The sequence below is a fragment of the Cyanistes caeruleus genome, chromosome 7, assembly GCF_971803275.1.
Source record: "Cyanistes caeruleus chromosome 7, bCyaCae1.hap1.1, whole genome shotgun sequence".
In the NCBI taxonomy this organism is placed as follows: Eukaryota; Metazoa; Chordata; class Aves; order Passeriformes; family Paridae; genus Cyanistes; species Cyanistes caeruleus.
In genome coordinates this window covers 5,349,095-5,365,840 of record NC_141707.1, presented here as the reverse complement: position 1 = coordinate 5,365,840, position 16,746 = coordinate 5,349,095, and the positions used below count along the sequence as shown (strand labels likewise).

Genomic DNA, 16,746 nt, shown 5'->3' with positions numbered 1-16,746 from the left:
CCCACTTAGTTCTGCTTACAGTGCATTATATCTCTTTCTTTTGCTGTGTGTATCATTGCATAACAACCAATCAGCATCATACACAATACCTTTACATGTACATATATCCTATCAAAACTGCTGAAATTACCATATATGTTAGTGACTACCTAATCATTTGAGTTAGTAATTAGATGATAAACTCTGAAAGTTGTTTTGCAGTGGAAAATTCTTTTTGCTTTGGTAAAAAATGTCTTTCTGTCTGCCTATGCTTTTTCACTTGGTAGAAAACATGCTTTGTTTGAAGGCCACTTAAAGCTGTTGGACTTCAGCCATAAAACCTCCTTCTAACTGACTAAACCTCTGTTCTAAACCTTCCAGCTTGACTAAAGCTTTGTTCTCTCGGTGGTTTCAGCAATAAGTGGCCCTACAAATGTCTTTTTATATATCCATGCTTGCTTTCATATCTAGAGAACCTTCTGGTAAGCATTCATATCTGTGAAAGTTTTCTGTTAAATTCTCATCCTTCCTAACATCTCCCCTGGCCTGATGAACAACACAGATGCTAGAAATCGTCTGATTCATCATTTGTGCACACATTGAAGTATACATGTGTCACAATCTGCTCACACAGGCGGGCGTCGTGAGAGGTTCGTTTGATCTCAGAGTGCAAAAAGGACACCAAGGGATTTCAGTTTAAATCACAACAGCAATAATGCATCTTTATTTTGGTGCCAGCATCATGGGTTATGCAATACATGAGAAGGAGAGAAAGAGAGAGAGAGAGAGAGAGAGAGGAATAAAGAGGCAAAGTAAAGAGAGAATACGGGGGGGAGGTATCGCTACCAATGGACAAGATGGGGTCGCCAGTGTCTTCTTCCGTTGGGAACTCTCTCTCCAAAAGCAACTTAGAAAAGTCACCTTTAGAGTCTCAAGTTCCAAGGTGAGGGCAGTTGGCCAAAAGGTGGGGAGATGTATAGGCTATTGTGGTGTGACCCGTTGCTGTGGGAAGCAGGTGTGAGGTACTGAACAGGCCCCGCTCCTCACAAGTCCCTGCTCAGCAGCAGGAACGAAGGCAGTGTACTGTGGCAGCACAGCAAACACCTGCAAACAATCACTCTTGTGCTGTAGGTCGAGCACCCCTTCAAACAATGGCTTAGCAAGCATCCACCTCAACCAGGCCAGAACCCCTGCACAAAGTCCCCTGGGCTCCTCAGGGTCTCGGTCTCTGTTCTTGCCGTGCTCGTGAGGCAAATGAGGGAAACTTCAGACCGTCTCTTACACCACCCCGTGACTCACGATCAGCGTCAAGAGGGCTCCTTTGTAGTGTTGTTACAAAGTCTTCACGTCTCCTCAAAGGTTGGTAGAGTACCCTAGTAAACAGAGACAGAAAATCAGACAGAAAAAGAAAAGTAGGAAAAAGATAAGGGCAAGAAAAAGGGAAAGACAAAAGTAAAGAATCAATTTTCAATTAAAATAAACATTCATCTTCTTATTACAAAGAATAAGTAATTTCAATTAATCAAATAAAACCCAAATAAACAATTTCAGGCAATTTCTTTATCACGAGGGACGATTTCCTATTTTTACTTTTCCAAAATTTCAATTAAATCCTGCTGAAGCAACAGTTGCTTTACGTGAGTGAGGTTCATCCCAATAGAGGTAGGCAATAAATGGTGCATCAGTGTGTAAATGGACTGTAAAAGGTGGTAAGAAATAACTGGGACTACATAAGAAAAATCACCTCCTGCAATCTTAGTAAAATTACAAACACAAAAATTTGAATGATTTTTTTGTATTCACTACTAAGATTTCTAGAAGTACACTATCACAAGCAGTTCTCAAACATGCACATCCACGTCCTATATGCACAAGTAGTTTCAGAAGTCTCGGTAGGATGATTTCAGAGTTGCAGATATTTTGTTCCATGTCCAAACAAATATCTTGAGCTCTGGTTGCATTACTTTCACAGATAAACCCTTGTTGTTCCCGGAAAATACAGTTTCCAAATTAATGGTGAATTAATTATTAATGAAGTTTCCAAACCAACAGTTTGCCACTTCTCACCAATTTGATGAGCCCATTCCTTGTGCTCCAAAGGATAGAGAGCAGCTCCATCATGATTCAGCCCTAATGCAATGACAGGGAATATTGAATGCGCTGAAGCATTTCGTATAGTCAGTACAAAGGCTGTGGCTGTGTTTGTGCTGGGGTCACAGGTAAAATTTACTTGGTTAAGAGACCATGCCAGATTAAACAATATTTGTTGTTGGCCAGTTTTTCTGATTATACATGGCCCGATTTCAAAATTTCTCGGGCTCAGTATAACCGGATGTTGGGTGGTGGTAGGTGTAGGTGTTACAACATTGACATCAAGTTCTCCCCAGTATTTGGTTTTGTTTTTCCCACACACGATTTGATGGGAAAATTGTACACCAGTCAGCTTTAGCCAACAATTCTGATTTTGAATTTCACAAAACAGAACATGGCCATGAGGTCCTGTGCCATAACTGTATACAGGTTCAATGAGGATTCAGCAATTAATTTTCAGGTTATTGTCACATCATCACCTTGCATTCCCATAAAGGGAGGGAAAACATTATGTTTGTCATCCAGCACTGGGGGGTGCTTACACCATGGTATGTGATTACTGCACTCAGTGCCACTGCATTCATTTTGAGTCTATGAATTAGACCTTTCAGACCTGACTGATGTGTCAGGTCATTTTGCCAATTACATGTTACAGAGGTTGATTTGGTTCAAGTGAAATGATACCAACAGTCAGTAGGTTGGTTTTTACAAAGCTTTGTAATTTCCACCTTGTTGGTACAGGGGTCCAGGGTATAGTAATTAATATTTTTCTGATGACAACACAGTATGAGGGGGGATTGTTTGTTCCATGACCACTCTGCTGTGGCGCAGAGTTTTGCCATGATGTTGGGTGCAAATTGCTTGTCACATCTGATTCTAGAAAATTTCCAACGATTGCAATGGTGGAAGCTTTCTCATAAGGAGACTTTTCCACTTTTCTGCATCCTACCTTAATTTCTTCACCAATTGTTCCAGTTATCACTCTGGGCCAATCTTTTCAGTCCCAACCCCAGTCATTTTGACGGTATGTACCTCAAGAGTCGTGTAGTACTACGGTCACTAGGTTTGGGTGACGGCTTCTGGGGTAGGATCCTAGAACACATCAGGTGTACCTGATGGTAGCTTCAGACCACGGCCACTCAGCCGAGTTTTGGCCATGGTGTTGTGGTAAGATGCAGACAAGTATCTTACCATAGTAAGTACTTACTATTTAATACTAGTATTATCATGGTTTATCTGGTCTTCATGGCCCTCGGTGTTCTTCTGTGGAAAGTGAACACAACAGAGTCTGCCCCCAAAAGGCAGAAACTTAAAATGATGGAATTACCCAGCATGTGTTGATCCAATGCTTTTTTCCCAGAGTGTCGGAGGGCACCCATGCATATTTATTTGGAGAGGTTTTTAGTACTAGTGGTACTTGCCCTACACTAGGAAGGTCCACCAGGGCAGGTTGTCCAGGGTAGTGTGCTGGATCCTTAGGGTCACTTGGTCCTCATAGAGTGGGAATTATGCTTGGGGCTTTTGGACAAAAGGCAGTGATTTTGGGACACCTGTTTAATCCCCATCTGTCATTTACATTTTTTACAGCTTCCCTTAGCCAAAGAGCCCAACTTCCCTCCTGTGGTTTAAGGAGCCACTTCAGGAAACCATTGGTTGTTTCTACAATCCCGTTATCTTGAGGGCGGTAAGGGGTGTGAAAAGTCCATTTTATTCTTTCACCATTTGCCCAATCCTGTAAAATTTTGGCAGTGAAGTGGGACCCGTTATCAGATTGACTTTCTTGTGGTTTTGGGAAAATTCCAAACCACCCTTGCAATGCTTTGACAGTATTATCTCCTGTAGTTCTTTTCAAAGCTTGGGCTTGGATAATCTCCACTCCTACCAGCACAAAGTGTTTACCACCTGACTTCTTCAAGGGACCAATATAATCCACCTGCCACGCATCCCATAAGCCTTTACCCTTTCTTAAGTGCATAGGTCATCTTCTCAAGGATGGCTCTGCAGTCATCTGTGACATTGCTTGCAGGCTGATATGCAAGTTTTACACATTTCCTTGGTGACGGGCCAGCTGTCGGCAAGAGCTTCTTTGTAAAAATCTTTGGCAACTGAGTGCCGTCTTTTTACCTGCAGCCATTCCAAAAGGTGCTCCCAGTCCTCTGAAATTTGTTCTTCTCTCAGGCTGAAACACAAACTTTGAAGAATTTAAGATACTAGAAAAGCTAAAGCCTTAATTAAAATTAATCCTTACGTGCAACAAATGTATTTGTGGTTTTGTTTGTATGTTTCCACAGAAAAATTTGTCCTAAGAGTGTGTGCTCTTAAGTTTTGAGCAGGAGGAGCAGCGTAAGCTGCCGGTGGTTTGTGTTTTAAGCAGTGCCAGGAGCGCACTGGGAGTTAATAGTTTGTGTCTTGAGGTGAAAATGTGGTAACAACAGGATTGCTGGTTTGCTGTGTTTTGGGAGCCATGGAGGCTCCCATTTTGTTTGATTTGTGATTAAAAAGCGGCCTGGTAGGTCGCAGTTTGTGGTTTTGGCCACGGGTTCAGGGACAAGAAAGGTCCTGGCGAGAGCTGTAAAGGTTGATTTTGGGTCCCAGGAATTTATGCTGAAAGTGTGGAGTGACAAAGGTAGCAGGAAGCGGTATTAGCTGCTGGGGATTTGTGTGGCTAGGCGAGGGCCGAGGGGGGCTGGGCAGAGTGATTTGTGTCACAAGCTGAGAGAGGCTCAGCAGAGGTGATTTGCAGCAGCCGGTGCGCTGTTGGGCTGGTTGTTCTTGTAATATGTGTTAGTATAATTTGCGTTTTATTGTACACATAGAAAATCAAGTATACAAACAGGTTTTCTGTGAAAAACAGAAGCAACTTGAGATTGCAAAAGCAGCTGCTGGAAAACCAGGAATTTGCAAGAAAATGACTCAGCAATTAAGGTAACATCGGGTAGAGGAGGGTCCACTCAAGCAAGATAAGTGCTCTACTGACTTGGTGATTGACGCTCGATGCTGACTTGATCTGATTTTCTCGGACCATGCATCTCAATGTCGGTTTCCATAAAAAAACTACACAGACTAAAAAAAAAAACTTCACCACGATTCTACATCTCAAAGCCTGCTTCCCGATAAACCACTCAAACTTCATCTCCTTCTCAGAAAACTCATCAGCAGTCCAGCAGCAGAAATAGGAATATCTAACAACACAAAAACAAAAAAAAAGAAAAAGAAAGCAACTGGAACTGCATAGCCTCAAGATGAAAAAACTGTATAAAACACAGCTCTCCAAAAGACAAGTTGTGAACTTGGGAGAATCAGTGTGACAAAGGCCGATTCAGAGTTCACCCAGCGCCGATCACGGGCTTCACGCTGACAGTGATTGTAGTTCTTTCCATAATTCGATTTTACAAATTTTTCAATAAAATCCTTATTGATAAAATGAGGCTGAATTTCATTTGTAACATTCTGAAATGGGAGAGGCTTGGAACCAGGAGAGGCTTGAGTGGCAGAGCCAGTAATGTGCGTAGCGTGAGACATAAATTGCGTGTGTGTGCGTGCCCTGAAAGGCCAGAGGAAGTGCGTGTTTGAGACGTGCTATCAGCACAGGGCGAGTGGGAAATCCCAATCTGTGGATTCGCTCTGGGTGACTGCAAGCAGCTAGAAAAGGACAGGGTGATTGGGGTGTGTGTTTGATTGTATTAAACCCCTTTAATAAAATCTCCCCGTCTCCCCGTGGTTGGGTTGTGATAAGCATTTTTGAGGAGATGCCACCATCTAGTGACGGGAGTTAAACTGCTGACTGTTACCATTTCTTGATTAAGCTTACATGCCTAGGAATCAGGGGCCTTGGAGAGCCATGGAGAAAGAATTTCTCTTTTTAAAGAAAGGTTGTGATTGTAACCCTTGGATTGTGTTTTGCTGTGCAGTCTGTCAGGAGCCTTGGCTCTGAAAGGTATTTAGGTGGACGATCCCCAAGTGGGGACTCTGTATCCTTTGTAACACAAAAGAGAATAAAGAAAATAAAGCCACCCAGATAGCGATAAAAATCTTACTAGGAACTGGTAAAGTAACCCATGGCAGCAGTGAGATATTTGAGTTATTAGAGAATGGAATTTTGGGGACCCTAAAGAAACTAATTGACATTCTTGGGGTTGAGTGTGCCCAAGATAATTGGGTACCTGAATATTACGAAGTGAAACTCCAAAGTTGGGATAAAGAAACATTGTGAGAAAAAGAACTTCCAGGATGGGAGCAAATGAGAGTAAAGGAATTCCTAGGAGTAGTCCTTTGGGATGGCTTTTAACACATTGGAAAGAACTAGTGGGATATGCTGATGCAGAAAGCAAGAGGGAGCTTGTTAAGTTCTGTACACAATGGTGGCCACTATATAGACTGGATGGTTTTAAAGGTAGCTAAAGACCTAGCTGAGGATGATTGTAGGACAACACAGGAGGATGTTAAGGATGTATTTCCCCTTCAAGATCCTGGCTGGAATCCCAATGAACAAGGGGGACTAAGACAGTTACAAAGATATCAGAAATTAACAGTAAAAGGACTGGAAAGAGCAATTCCCAGAACTATAAATTAATCAGCTCTATATGCTATTAAACAAAGTCCTCCTCAAACACCTTCTGAATTTTTAGATCAACTGCGCGATGCAATGTGGAAACATACCAGCCTGGACCCAGGACGGAGTGAAGGAATGCAGTAGCTAATAAATTTGTTTTTGGGACAATCCACAGAAGACATCAGGAGGAAGCTCCAGAAGATCAGAGTCCCAGAGAGCCAGAATCTGGAAACCCTGGTGGATGAAGCCTGGAGGGTCTTTAGCAATTGAGAAGAAGGATATAAACAGGGGATGAGAAAATTGGTGGCATTAGTGAAGGAGGGGGAGAAAGAAAAACGTCAGCAAGGTCCACCAAAACGAGGACCACCCCAACTGGGAAGGGATCAATGTGCATTTTGCAAGAGACTTGGACACTGGAAAAATCAGTGTCCAGAAGTAAGAAAAGGAGATGAGCAGAGAAAAGATGATCGGAAAGGAAAGGGGGAGGTTGCTCATGTAAAAGAAGACTGAAGAGGACCGGAGTCCCCTACCCCAGGTGACCCTCTGGTTATAGCTCCCAATCGCGGGAATAAAGAAAAAGAAGTGGGATTTCTAAGAGATACAGGCGCAACATTTTCAGTGTTGAATAAGGTTCTAATACCTGTGATAGTAAAAGGTTTTAAAATCTTAGAAAATTCAGGGACTTATAAAGAAAGGTAGGCTTGGCAAGCCCTGGGAAAAGTAGGCCCTGGGAAATGTTAGGCTAAACATCATGTCAAAGTGCACGTGTGTAGTCAGTAGATGATAAATTGTTAGATGTGATTCGAAATAATTATTGTTTATAGAACAAGAGGAACAATGTTAGGAGGCTGGGGAGAATCACAAGAAATCCATGCCTGGGTAAAAACAATGCATGCAATAGAACAATGGAAGTTTAATAATTAAGATGTAAGTTATATAATGATAGAGTATAAAACATGTTAATTTCAAAACCAAGTCGGGTCAGCTTTGGGTATGTGTACCCCTGACACCCAGAGCTCTTCAATAAAGCACCTTCATATAATCATTCCGTGATTATGTGTGTTCCTGAATGCTAACAGCTCTGTTCCTCTCTTCCAGCCCTTGAAGTTATGGCACACAACATCAGCCCCGCCATCAGAAGCCTGGCAATTCAAAAGTTTTATATCCTCCAGGCAGTAGAGAGAACTCAATATTCCATCTTTGGAAACCTGCAAGATCAGCTCCACATGGCATAGAGGACACGGTCTCATCTCTCAGGCCTTGACTGGATGCGCTGCTGGAGCTCTGCTGAGAGCTGATCTGGGAGGCTCTGTCTGCTGGGGCCACCTGAGCCAGCCAGGATTTTATTTTTCTGCAAAATTGTTCTTTCCTTATTTTTGTTTTTGTTTACTATGTAAATATAGGATAGGTTCTAAATATACAGACTCCCAAGAGCTTTCTTTTGCTGCCCAAGGTCTGCAGGATACCGGAGAAGAGAGGGAAAAGGGTGCTCGTGCTCAGCAACCTGCCAGGGTGTGCAGTGGTGCAGGGAAAATGGCCAGAAACCCCTTGGCCTTTGGTGGTTCTGCTGAAGGCACAAGCCCTGTCCCAGCCAGGAAGCGCCATCTGTGTCCTCGTGCCCGTGTGGTGCTGGCTGGGTTGCTGAGGGCTCCCAGGTGCCTCTTGATGCAGCTCCTCTGGAGCTCCTGTGGGGCTGCGGCGCTGCTGGCGGGCCACGCTGGGGGAGACCCTGAGGGAACAGGGTGCTGGGAGGCCATGAAGGGATGAGGGGCTGTGGAGGCCCTGACGGGACAAGGCCGTGGGAAGGCACAAGGGGGATGTGTGAGGGAGTGGGTGTCAGGAGACTCCAAGGGGACAGGAGGCCCCTGAGGGGCCGGGGTGGTGGGAAGACCTGAGGAGCTGGGTGTCAGAGGCCATAAGCAGCCCCCGGGCAGCCGCCTGGTTCCTGACACCCGGCTGTTCTGGCGCTTCCCCAAAATGTCTGCCAGGCCTGCAGCAGAAGCCCTTGGGGCTGGGACAGTACACCTCCAGGAGGGTGGGGTCAGCCCGAGGTGTGCTCAGCCTGGGCTGGCTGGGGACATGGAGGGCAGGGGGTGCTGCCAGGCCACGGCCACTGGGTGCCTGCCATAAGGGGCAGTGGGCAGAGGCAGGGCTGGCGGCCAGGCCGGGCCCTCGCGGCTGCCCAGGCCACGCTGCTGTGACCGAGGCCCCCCTGACACAGAGCTCGGGGCCCGCAGAGCTGCTGCCACCATGGGGAGGGCGGCGGTGTCTCCTCCAGCAGGGCTGCCCAGTGGCTGCTGCCCAAGCGGCTCTGGAGCCCACAGAAACAGCAGCAGAGTGTGCACAGGAACAGCAGCAGCCCCAGCGTCGGCGCCTGCGAACTGAGGCGTCCGCAGCAGCCGGCTGCCAGACAGTGGGAGGCTGTGGGCACAGCTGCCTTTGGTTTGGCAAAAGGCCTCAGCAGAATTGGCCACAATGGCTTTCTCTTGACTTGCCAGCCTCACAGCAACGCTTGGCAGCTTCAGCTGCAGCCTGTGCCCGTGACTGACTTGGATGGCCGTGCTTGAGGGCGGGCTTGCCTTCCACACTCCGGTGTCCCAAGGCAGCGGCCTTGGCGCCATCGTGACACGGAGAGAGAGAGACTCAGGACATGAGAACACAGGAACAGCCTGTTTGGCTCATTCTTGAGTTTGCTGCTCCTGCCTAAAATAATCATCAGGAATATATGCTGATGTAAAGTTATAGCCGAACACCAAGGACTTTTTCTGTAGTGTCTAAACTAGCGTAGAACTAAAACCTTGTGTGACTGTTCAGAGACTCTAAAATGCAGGGTGAAAATGACAGCTTTGGTTTGTAAGAGTCCTAAAAATTTTGACATGTGATTTTTCAAGTCAGGGATTTTAATTCCAATGTGGAAACTACAAAAATATTAAAATTTGTGTTCATTGGCAACCCCTTTGAAATGGCATCAGCACACCTACAGGTGTACTGGGGACAGTACTTGGCAATTCATGGCTTCAGTTGTGGGAGATAAATATTTTGTCTGGGTTCACCCTGAAGTTTAAAGTTTTCCCAGGGCTTTGATTGACTGGTCACTGCAGGTAACTTTAATAAATGCAAAAGGATGTGAAAGCACAATTTCTGGAGAATGTGCACTGGGGATAGAGAGAAAACCTTGAAAACAGTCAGCAGGCTCTGAAAAACTTAAAAAAAATTAAAATTACAAACATAATGTAAAAATAGATGTAGCTCTGTGACTGTTCAAGCAGGATTCTATGTCTGGAGGAAATGTTTGACTTGCATCAGCTGTAACACAGACAGACACGCAGCAACTGGGGCCTTGAACATTTGTGCTACTGCAAACCCCTTCCATGAAAAACATCATTCCAGGAAGGAGCAACATCATCTGACAGATAGCAAGAGTGGCCAGCAATAGCTCCAGGAGCTCCTGCCAAGACCCCTACAGGAAGGAGCCCAGCCCCCAATGCACGTGGGCTTTGGCTTTGGCCCTCTGGCACAGAAACCCCCCAGGGGCACAGGTCTCTGGGGCAGGAGAAGGGCACCAGCACTGCCAGGGCTCGGCTGGGGTGGCAGGTCTGCCTCGGTGGGGACTCTGCCACACCTGCTGATTTCAGTGCTGCCAGGCCCCTGTACAGATTCTGTGCAAGGCCCCGTGCCCTTCCTGCTGCGCCTGCGTCGGCAGCCCTGGGGGCTCCTTCTGCTGCCCTGAGCCTGCAGAGCAGGGCAGTGTTTGCTGATGGTTTGAGGTGTTCCTAAAGATCCTGTCTTAGACACTTTGGGCAAGGGATTCCTTCCAACATAGGCCACGCTGGGGGGATGGGGCAGAACCAGGAAGGTGGCAGGGCGTGCAAGGGCCGTTAGTGACACGGTGCAGCCTGGTAACCGTGGAATGGAACGGTGGAATGGACAAGAGCTGGCGGTGACAAGACCACACCAGTGTGCCTGGTGCATGCGACGGGACAGGACACACCAGAGCGGTGCTGTGAGGAGCCCCCACACAGCCCACTCGTTAGTGCCTGACCCGGAGCTTTTCCAAGGCATAATTCCTACAGCTCACATTGTGAGCAGACTGTGGGAATTGGTGAGCCGGAGCTTCCCGATAACATCTCTTTAGAAGGTGCTCCCAAGGCCCGATTTTGTCATGGCGGGCAGATTCTTCAGGCTATTCAGGGTGTTCCGACGGAATAGAAGCACAGACCGTGGAGCTGCCCCAGCAGAACACCCTGAAGAGCCGGAGCAGTTCCAGCAAGGGCAGGATGGTGAGTGGCAGAGCTGGGCCGCAGGGCTGAAGCTGCAGCCAGCTGGGCCCTGCACCACCCCACCCCATCCCATCCCATCCCATCCCATCCCATCCCATCCCATCCCATCCCATCCCATCCCATCCCATCCCATCCCATCCCATCCCATGTGGACATGCCCAAGGACAGGACAGAAGAAGGGCTGGGGCTGAGCCCCGCCAGTGACCGTGCTCCATCCCCTGAGCCACCCCAGGGCTGTCCCTGCCTGGGGAGTGCAAGGCTGGGCTGTGTTCTCCGGCCTCTCCCGCAGTCCCTCAGCTCTGGCTGCTCTTTTCCAGATGCAGCCATGGACAAGAGACAAGAGCAGGAGCCTGCCCAGGGCCGCTTCCGCAAAACGCTGAAGGTACCTGCAGCCATCCCCACCTGGGCTGGGCCTGCTGTCACTGCTCAGGCCAGCTCTGCACATGCAGCACTCCATGGAACATGCTTCTCTTCCCTGTCCTTTCTTCATTCTGCACAGAGGTTCCGCCAGTTCCTGCCAAGTCGGCATAGAAAGATCAGCCCGCTAGGAACTGAGGGCACAGCTGAGCCTGACTCCGGGCTGACCGAGCTCCAGGCAGAGCCTGATGTCAGCCCAGATTCAGCTGCGCCCTCACAAGACTCGGACGCTGTGGTGAGTGATGACAGGGCAAACTCTGATGTGGTACTGATTGAGGACATGGCCATTCCAAACCCCAGAGAGACTCAGGGCATCACAAATACTGACACTGTGCCCCCTCCCACCATGAGTCATGCATCTAATATGGATTTTTTTGAAAGGGGACTGTTCCTTCTGACCAGCAGGTAGCCAGCCAGGGGCCGGAACTGGAGGTCTCCCAGGATCCTGTGCCCCTTCAATCCACATCCACAGGGCCCCCTCAGCCTTTGAGGCCAGCAGAGTGTGATGGGACGGTAAGCACTTCTTGGGAGAAGCTGGGGAAGTTGCTGCCTTGGACAGCACTCCAAGTCTTCCCCATTCCTACTCTAGGTGCCAGCTATTGTATGGAGCATCCACCAGCATCTAATGTGCTCCGTTACGGTGGATGACAGGCTGCCAACTAACATGGTGAAGCTGGCTGAAGAACACCCGGACGATGTGGTGCTGACTCTCCTGCGCTGTGCCCCATCGTGTGACAGGTATGGGGCCCACGTGCCTTGAGAGCTCAGGGCTCAGCGGCCTTTAGGGCCCATTGCCCTGCACAGCCTGTCCAATGGGCTCTGCCCAACAGGCAGAGAGGCCCAGGAGCCTCGGGCCCCTCTGTTTCCTGAGGCTGCTGCCAGTGCTCCCTCCCTGCCCCTCAGGGCACTGGGGCTCTGTCACCTGGGACCCCACAGCTACACAGGGCATGGCTCTGTGACTGAGACACCCCTGACACAGAGCTCTGATCCCACAGAGCTGCTGCCATGATGTGGCAAGCCATAGCCTCATCAGGACCAGCAATGGAGAAGGTGCTGCCAACTCTGCTCCATGTGATGGAGAACTGGCCCCTTTGCAGCATCTGCACCTCTGATGAGGACAACAAGGACGTTTTTGCTCTGGCTGTGAGTTTCTGGAACTGGCCTTGCCTGTCCCCTAGGTTACTTCTCCAGCAGCTCTTCATCCTCTCCTTGCCTCAGGCTGGGCTGAAACCTGGGCTAGGGGCAGGCTCAGGGGGCACCAAGCCCGCTGCTCCCCGTGCATCTCCCCTCGGGCCCTGCCCCATGGACGCCTTAGCACTGAGCGCTGTCTTGGTGTGATTCTTTTGCAGGCAACTCTGGTGCTCTGGGTGATTATGCAAGTGCCTCAGAGCCATGAGGCCATGATGCATTATTCCGACTCTCTCTTTGCGGCTCTGCTGTTGCACGTTTTCACCACCACACAGCTGATGCCAGCAGAAGTTGATAACTTCTGGAGAGAATGCCAGGAGCAACACCGCCTTCCCGGAAAACCCAACAGGTGCCAGTCCTCCTGTCCTTCCCATGCCCTTGTGGCTGACACCAGTGCACCCAATGTGACCTGGCCTTTGCTCTGCACACAGCTTTGCAGTGCAGGCCACGAAGGCTCTGCTCTGCTTTCTGCACTATGACAACGAGTTGATGGCCATGGAGCGCAAGTGTGGCTGGGAAACGCTGCTCCGTGCTGACACCCAGCACTATGCCGTGGGTCTGTTGGCCAGGTGAGACCCCTTCTCGCCACTGCCTCTGAAATGTGTGCCCTGTGCCCCCCAGGGTGCCCTACCACAGTCCCTGTGGTCCTGGCCAGAGGGCTTTGCCATTGAGGGATGTCTGAGCAGACTAGAGAAGTCTGAGAGGAGGGTTAGCCCAGAAGGAGCCCCATGGTCCCAAAGCACCCATGGTCCCCCCAGGGATGCTGGGGAAAGGCCAGATCTCCATGAGTCATCCCTGGGAGAGGTTTGGCCTCCCCCCACCCCCCACCTCTGTGTCTTGGTGCCATTTCCCCCCTTCCAGGGTGATGCGCCGTGACTTGACGCCCTTGTGTTACCATGTGGCACACCAATTTGTCCGGAGGCTCATCAGGGAGGAGGCACCTTGGGATCTGTCCTCCCTGGCATTCCTTATGGAGGTGAGCCCCATGGCCAGCACTACCTCACTGAGCTGCCTGCCAGCCCTGTCCCCTTGCATAGCCACAGCTGCCTGGGACGGTGCCTGCGCCCTGTGCTGCTGCCTGGGCCCAGCCCTGTGCAGTTCCAGGCTCCTGCCAGCCGGCTCCTCTGTCACTGCCCTGTGCCTTTCAGGTCCTGGATTGCCTGAACTTGAGTGACTGTGGGTACTGTGTCCTTGAGATCACATCAAAGCACCTGCAGAGCGAGTGCAGGCAGAGGCGTCGCCTGGCGCTCAGAGGCCTCGTGGTGCTCAGCCAGGAACCCTCGATGGTGAGAACGGGGCAGCGGCTGAAGCTGTGCTGGGCAAAGCAGCCCCTTGGGCTGGCTGGGCTTCAGGAGCTGAGGCAGCTGCTCCCAGCTCTCCTGCCTCACCTGCCTGAGTGCTTTGGGACAGGCCTTTGGCCTCTGGGCCCGGCAGCAGCAGGGTGGGGTTGCAGTGCCAGGGCGGTCTTGGCGCTGCAGCCGTTCAGGGCTTCCCAGCACAGCCTTGTGTTCCACACAGGCCACACCTATACGCCGCCTGTGTCAAAGCTTCCTGCAGCTGCTGAGTGACTCAGACGGGGAAGTGGTCGGCATGTCTCTGTCTGTGCTCACAAATGTGCTGAAGAGAAAAAGTCTTCATTTATCAAGGACTGCTGCCCCCAAGCTTGCTGAGCCACTTGTGCTCCTCTTTGACCATGTAAGGCTCTGTGCCCCGGCCACGGGCACTGGCTACTGCCCACACAAACTTTGGGCCTGTGGATTTTCAGGCCTTTGCCCAGGTGGGCTGGAGAAGTTGGCGCTGAGATCTTTTCCTCCTTCCTTCCTCCAGGACAAAAGCCACGTGCAGGTGCTCTCCATTCACCTCTTCCGCAATACGATGAACCTGGTACTGGAAGAGGGAAAAAATGCAATGGAGGGAATTGTGAAGCAGAGCCTGCTCCCGCTCATTTTGCACTGCCACGACGACAACCAGCGCGTGGCTGATGTGAGGTTTTGTGTGATGCTGGTGGACCACTGGGAGGCGGCTGGGCTGCCTCCTGCCCTGCTGCCTCCCAGGCTGCGGCCTCCTCCTGGCCTTGGCACAGGGATGCAACTCCTGTGCCCTGGGCAGCAATGGCATCTCTGCATCTCTCCAGGCCTCCCGGGAAACGCTGCACTGTGCTGCCACCTTCTTAAAGAACACAGAGCTCCTGTGTGTGCTGCCAACAGAGGATCTGTCGAAGATCACCGAATGTGTGGTAAAGGACGGCCTGGAAACCCCAGCCTCAGCCTGGAGAAGCTCCCTGTCCCCGGGGCTCAGTGTGTGGGGCTGGCAGCTGTGGCCCAGTGCTGCACCCATGGGAGCCAGCCTGTGCCTCACACGCTGCTCCCTTCCCTGGGACACACGGGTTCCTCTTCAGGCTCCTGTGGCCCTGAGCCGGGTGCCGATGGAGCCCCAGCCCAGTGGGGCTGCTGCCCGTTGCCTCAGGGCTGGGCGGGCACGGGAGGCCGGGGCTGGCCGCAGGCAGCGCCCGGCCGAGGGGCAGAGCCCGCACCGACCCTTCCCTCCTGCCGCTCTCTGCAGCTGGAACAGGACGAGAGCCGAGCGGCCGAGCACCTGAGCCGGGCTCTGCCATACCTGGACAGCCCACAGGAGTCCCTGCGAGAGGCGGCCGTCAGCTTCATCGGTGAGCCACGAGCCTGGGCTGGCTCCCCGCCCCGCCGCAGCTCGGCCCCGGCCCCGGCTGCTGCTGTCCCGGCAGCGGCACCCGGGCCCGGCGCCCTGGAGCCCCGGCTGCCCTCGGGGCTGCTGCCGGCCTCTGGCAGCCGTGCCCTTGGGCTGAGTCAGGATGCGGCAAGGGCTGGGGCTGAGCCCTGCCGGGGCGGGAGGCCGTGTGGCCCCAGGGCTGGCAGCGCCGCTAGCAGGGAGCTGTGCTGCCAGGGCCCTGACAGGCTCTATGTTCCCAGGGATGGCCCGGATGTTCATGAACAAGGGCGCACAAGGAAGAGCTGCAGACCCTCAGTGAGGGTGAGTGAGAGCAGCGGGCTGGCACTGGGGGCTGGCAGGGGGCAGTTGCAATGCCTGGGATGGGAGCTGCAATCCCTGGCCCAGCTGCAGAGTGCTTCGTTCCCTGTCTGGGTGAGGGCAGTGCGGGCAGAGAGCAGAGAGATTTCAGGGACAGGGGTGGGAGTTGTGGCCAGCACCTTCTGGCTGATCCTTTTATCTAGTTCTCTCTTGTGGCCATTGCAAGAGCCAGGTGGAATGTCCTTGGCAGGAATGTCTCCTAGGATCCCTGCAGATGCATGCCCTGACCGTGCCTCTTGTCCTCTCTCTTCCAGCCACTGAAGCCCCGACAAAGACACCACTCCATCCCACAGGAATCTGAATATGCAAGCTTAGTTTGCCAGTGAACAAGTGTCCCAAGAACAGCAGCAGGAGACACTGAAGAGGACACCACCTCCCAGTGCCACTGGAGATCCAGGCACAGCTGACAACTGGCACAGCTGAGCCTGTGGGATTTTCACGGGGCTTCAGCCCTCTCCCAGCCTGTAGATAGCTCCCTCCAGCCCTCAGACTGTGCCCATCCCCTTTTTTCCCTCTATTCTTCCTCCCTTTTGACAGCTCCTTACCTCCAGCCCTCAGTCCATGCCCATCCCCTTCTTTCCCTTTCCAGCTCATCCCTTTGCTTCACCTTGCATTAATAAACAGTTTGCCTTTTTCACTTAACCTGCATCTGTCTGGAGTTGAAGGGACACAAATCCGGAGCACTGTGACACACGGGCCCCTCCTGCCGTTCTCTCCTGCACCGTGTTTTGTGCAGAGACGCAGAGGAAGGAGCGCAGATCAGGCTGGAAAGTTCCCTGTGCTGAAGGCCCGGCTCCACAGCATTGTGGAGTTCAAGGTGTCACTGAAGGCCAGTAGTGGGACAAGGAGCCTGGGTGTGTCAGGGACCAAAGATGTGTCTAAGGCCCTGCTGTGTTCTGTCCTCTGTTGTGCACGTCAACAGGATGGCGAAGAACAGACTTTGAAGGAAACCTTATGGGTTAACTGCTGGGAATTTGACCCTTAAGAGGAACAATGGACTGATCAATTGATGAGAAGTTAACCTGTGAAAGAGGAACAGTATCAATGAGGCTGTTATTGGCATGGTGACCTTACCTCATGTACTGGCCAAGGGTGAGATGACATGGTGACTGGGAAAATTCCACTCCAGGGGAGAAGATAGGAGGCTTGGTTCTGCAGAGGAGAGGCAAGAAGGAC

General features: G+C 51.1%; 1 protein-coding gene and 1 long non-coding RNA gene across 3 annotated transcripts; one reads left to right on the top strand and one right to left on the bottom strand.

Moving 5' to 3' along the window:
- Nucleotides 1-668: 668 nt before the first annotated feature.
- On the bottom strand, nucleotides 669-3,363 carry LOC147652139 (uncharacterized). The gene is made up of 2 exons (XR_015289257.1): nucleotides 3,278-3,363; nucleotides 669-1,352 (listed from the first exon to the last, which is right to left on the bottom strand). It is a non-coding gene; the product is annotated as an uncharacterized LOC147652139 (long non-coding RNA).
- Nucleotides 3,364-8,231: 4,868 nt separating this feature from the next.
- LOC147652138 (maestro heat-like repeat-containing protein family member 6) lies at nucleotides 8,232-16,212 on the top strand. Of its 2 annotated transcripts, none has more exons than XM_086897740.1 (16): nucleotides 8,232-10,902; nucleotides 11,220-11,284; nucleotides 11,402-11,554; nucleotides 11,722-11,832; nucleotides 11,909-12,057; nucleotides 12,315-12,462; nucleotides 12,669-12,856; nucleotides 12,939-13,076; nucleotides 13,369-13,483; nucleotides 13,656-13,793; nucleotides 14,026-14,202; nucleotides 14,335-14,490; nucleotides 14,642-14,743; nucleotides 15,070-15,172; nucleotides 15,453-15,513; nucleotides 15,825-16,212. In XM_086897740.1, the coding sequence occupies exons 1-15, from the start codon at nucleotides 10,785-10,787 to the stop codon at nucleotides 15,509-15,511; spliced, it is 1,920 nt and encodes a 639-aa protein (XP_086753866.1). In that variant the 5' UTR covers nucleotides 8,232-10,784; the 3' UTR covers nucleotides 15,512-15,513; nucleotides 15,825-16,212. The 2 variants fall into 2 exon arrangements, with proteins under 2 accessions (XP_086753866.1, XP_086753867.1); XM_086897741.1 differs by having other exon boundaries at nucleotides 8,246-10,902; nucleotides 11,725-11,832.
- The last annotated feature ends 534 nt before the right edge of the window (nucleotides 16,213-16,746 follow it).

Coding starts and splice junctions, on each gene's coding strand:
- LOC147652138 (XM_086897740.1), top strand. CDS start 10,785: ATGGCGGGCAGATTCTTCAGGCTATTCAGGGTGTTCCGACGGAATAGA. Junction 12,857..12,938: donor CTTCCCGGAAAACCCAACAG/GTGCCAGTCCTC, acceptor CTCTGCACACAG/CTTTGCAGTGCAGGCCACGA. Junction 14,491..14,641: donor ACAACCAGCGCGTGGCTGAT/GTGAGGTTTTGT, acceptor GCATCTCTCCAG/GCCTCCCGGGAAACGCTGCA.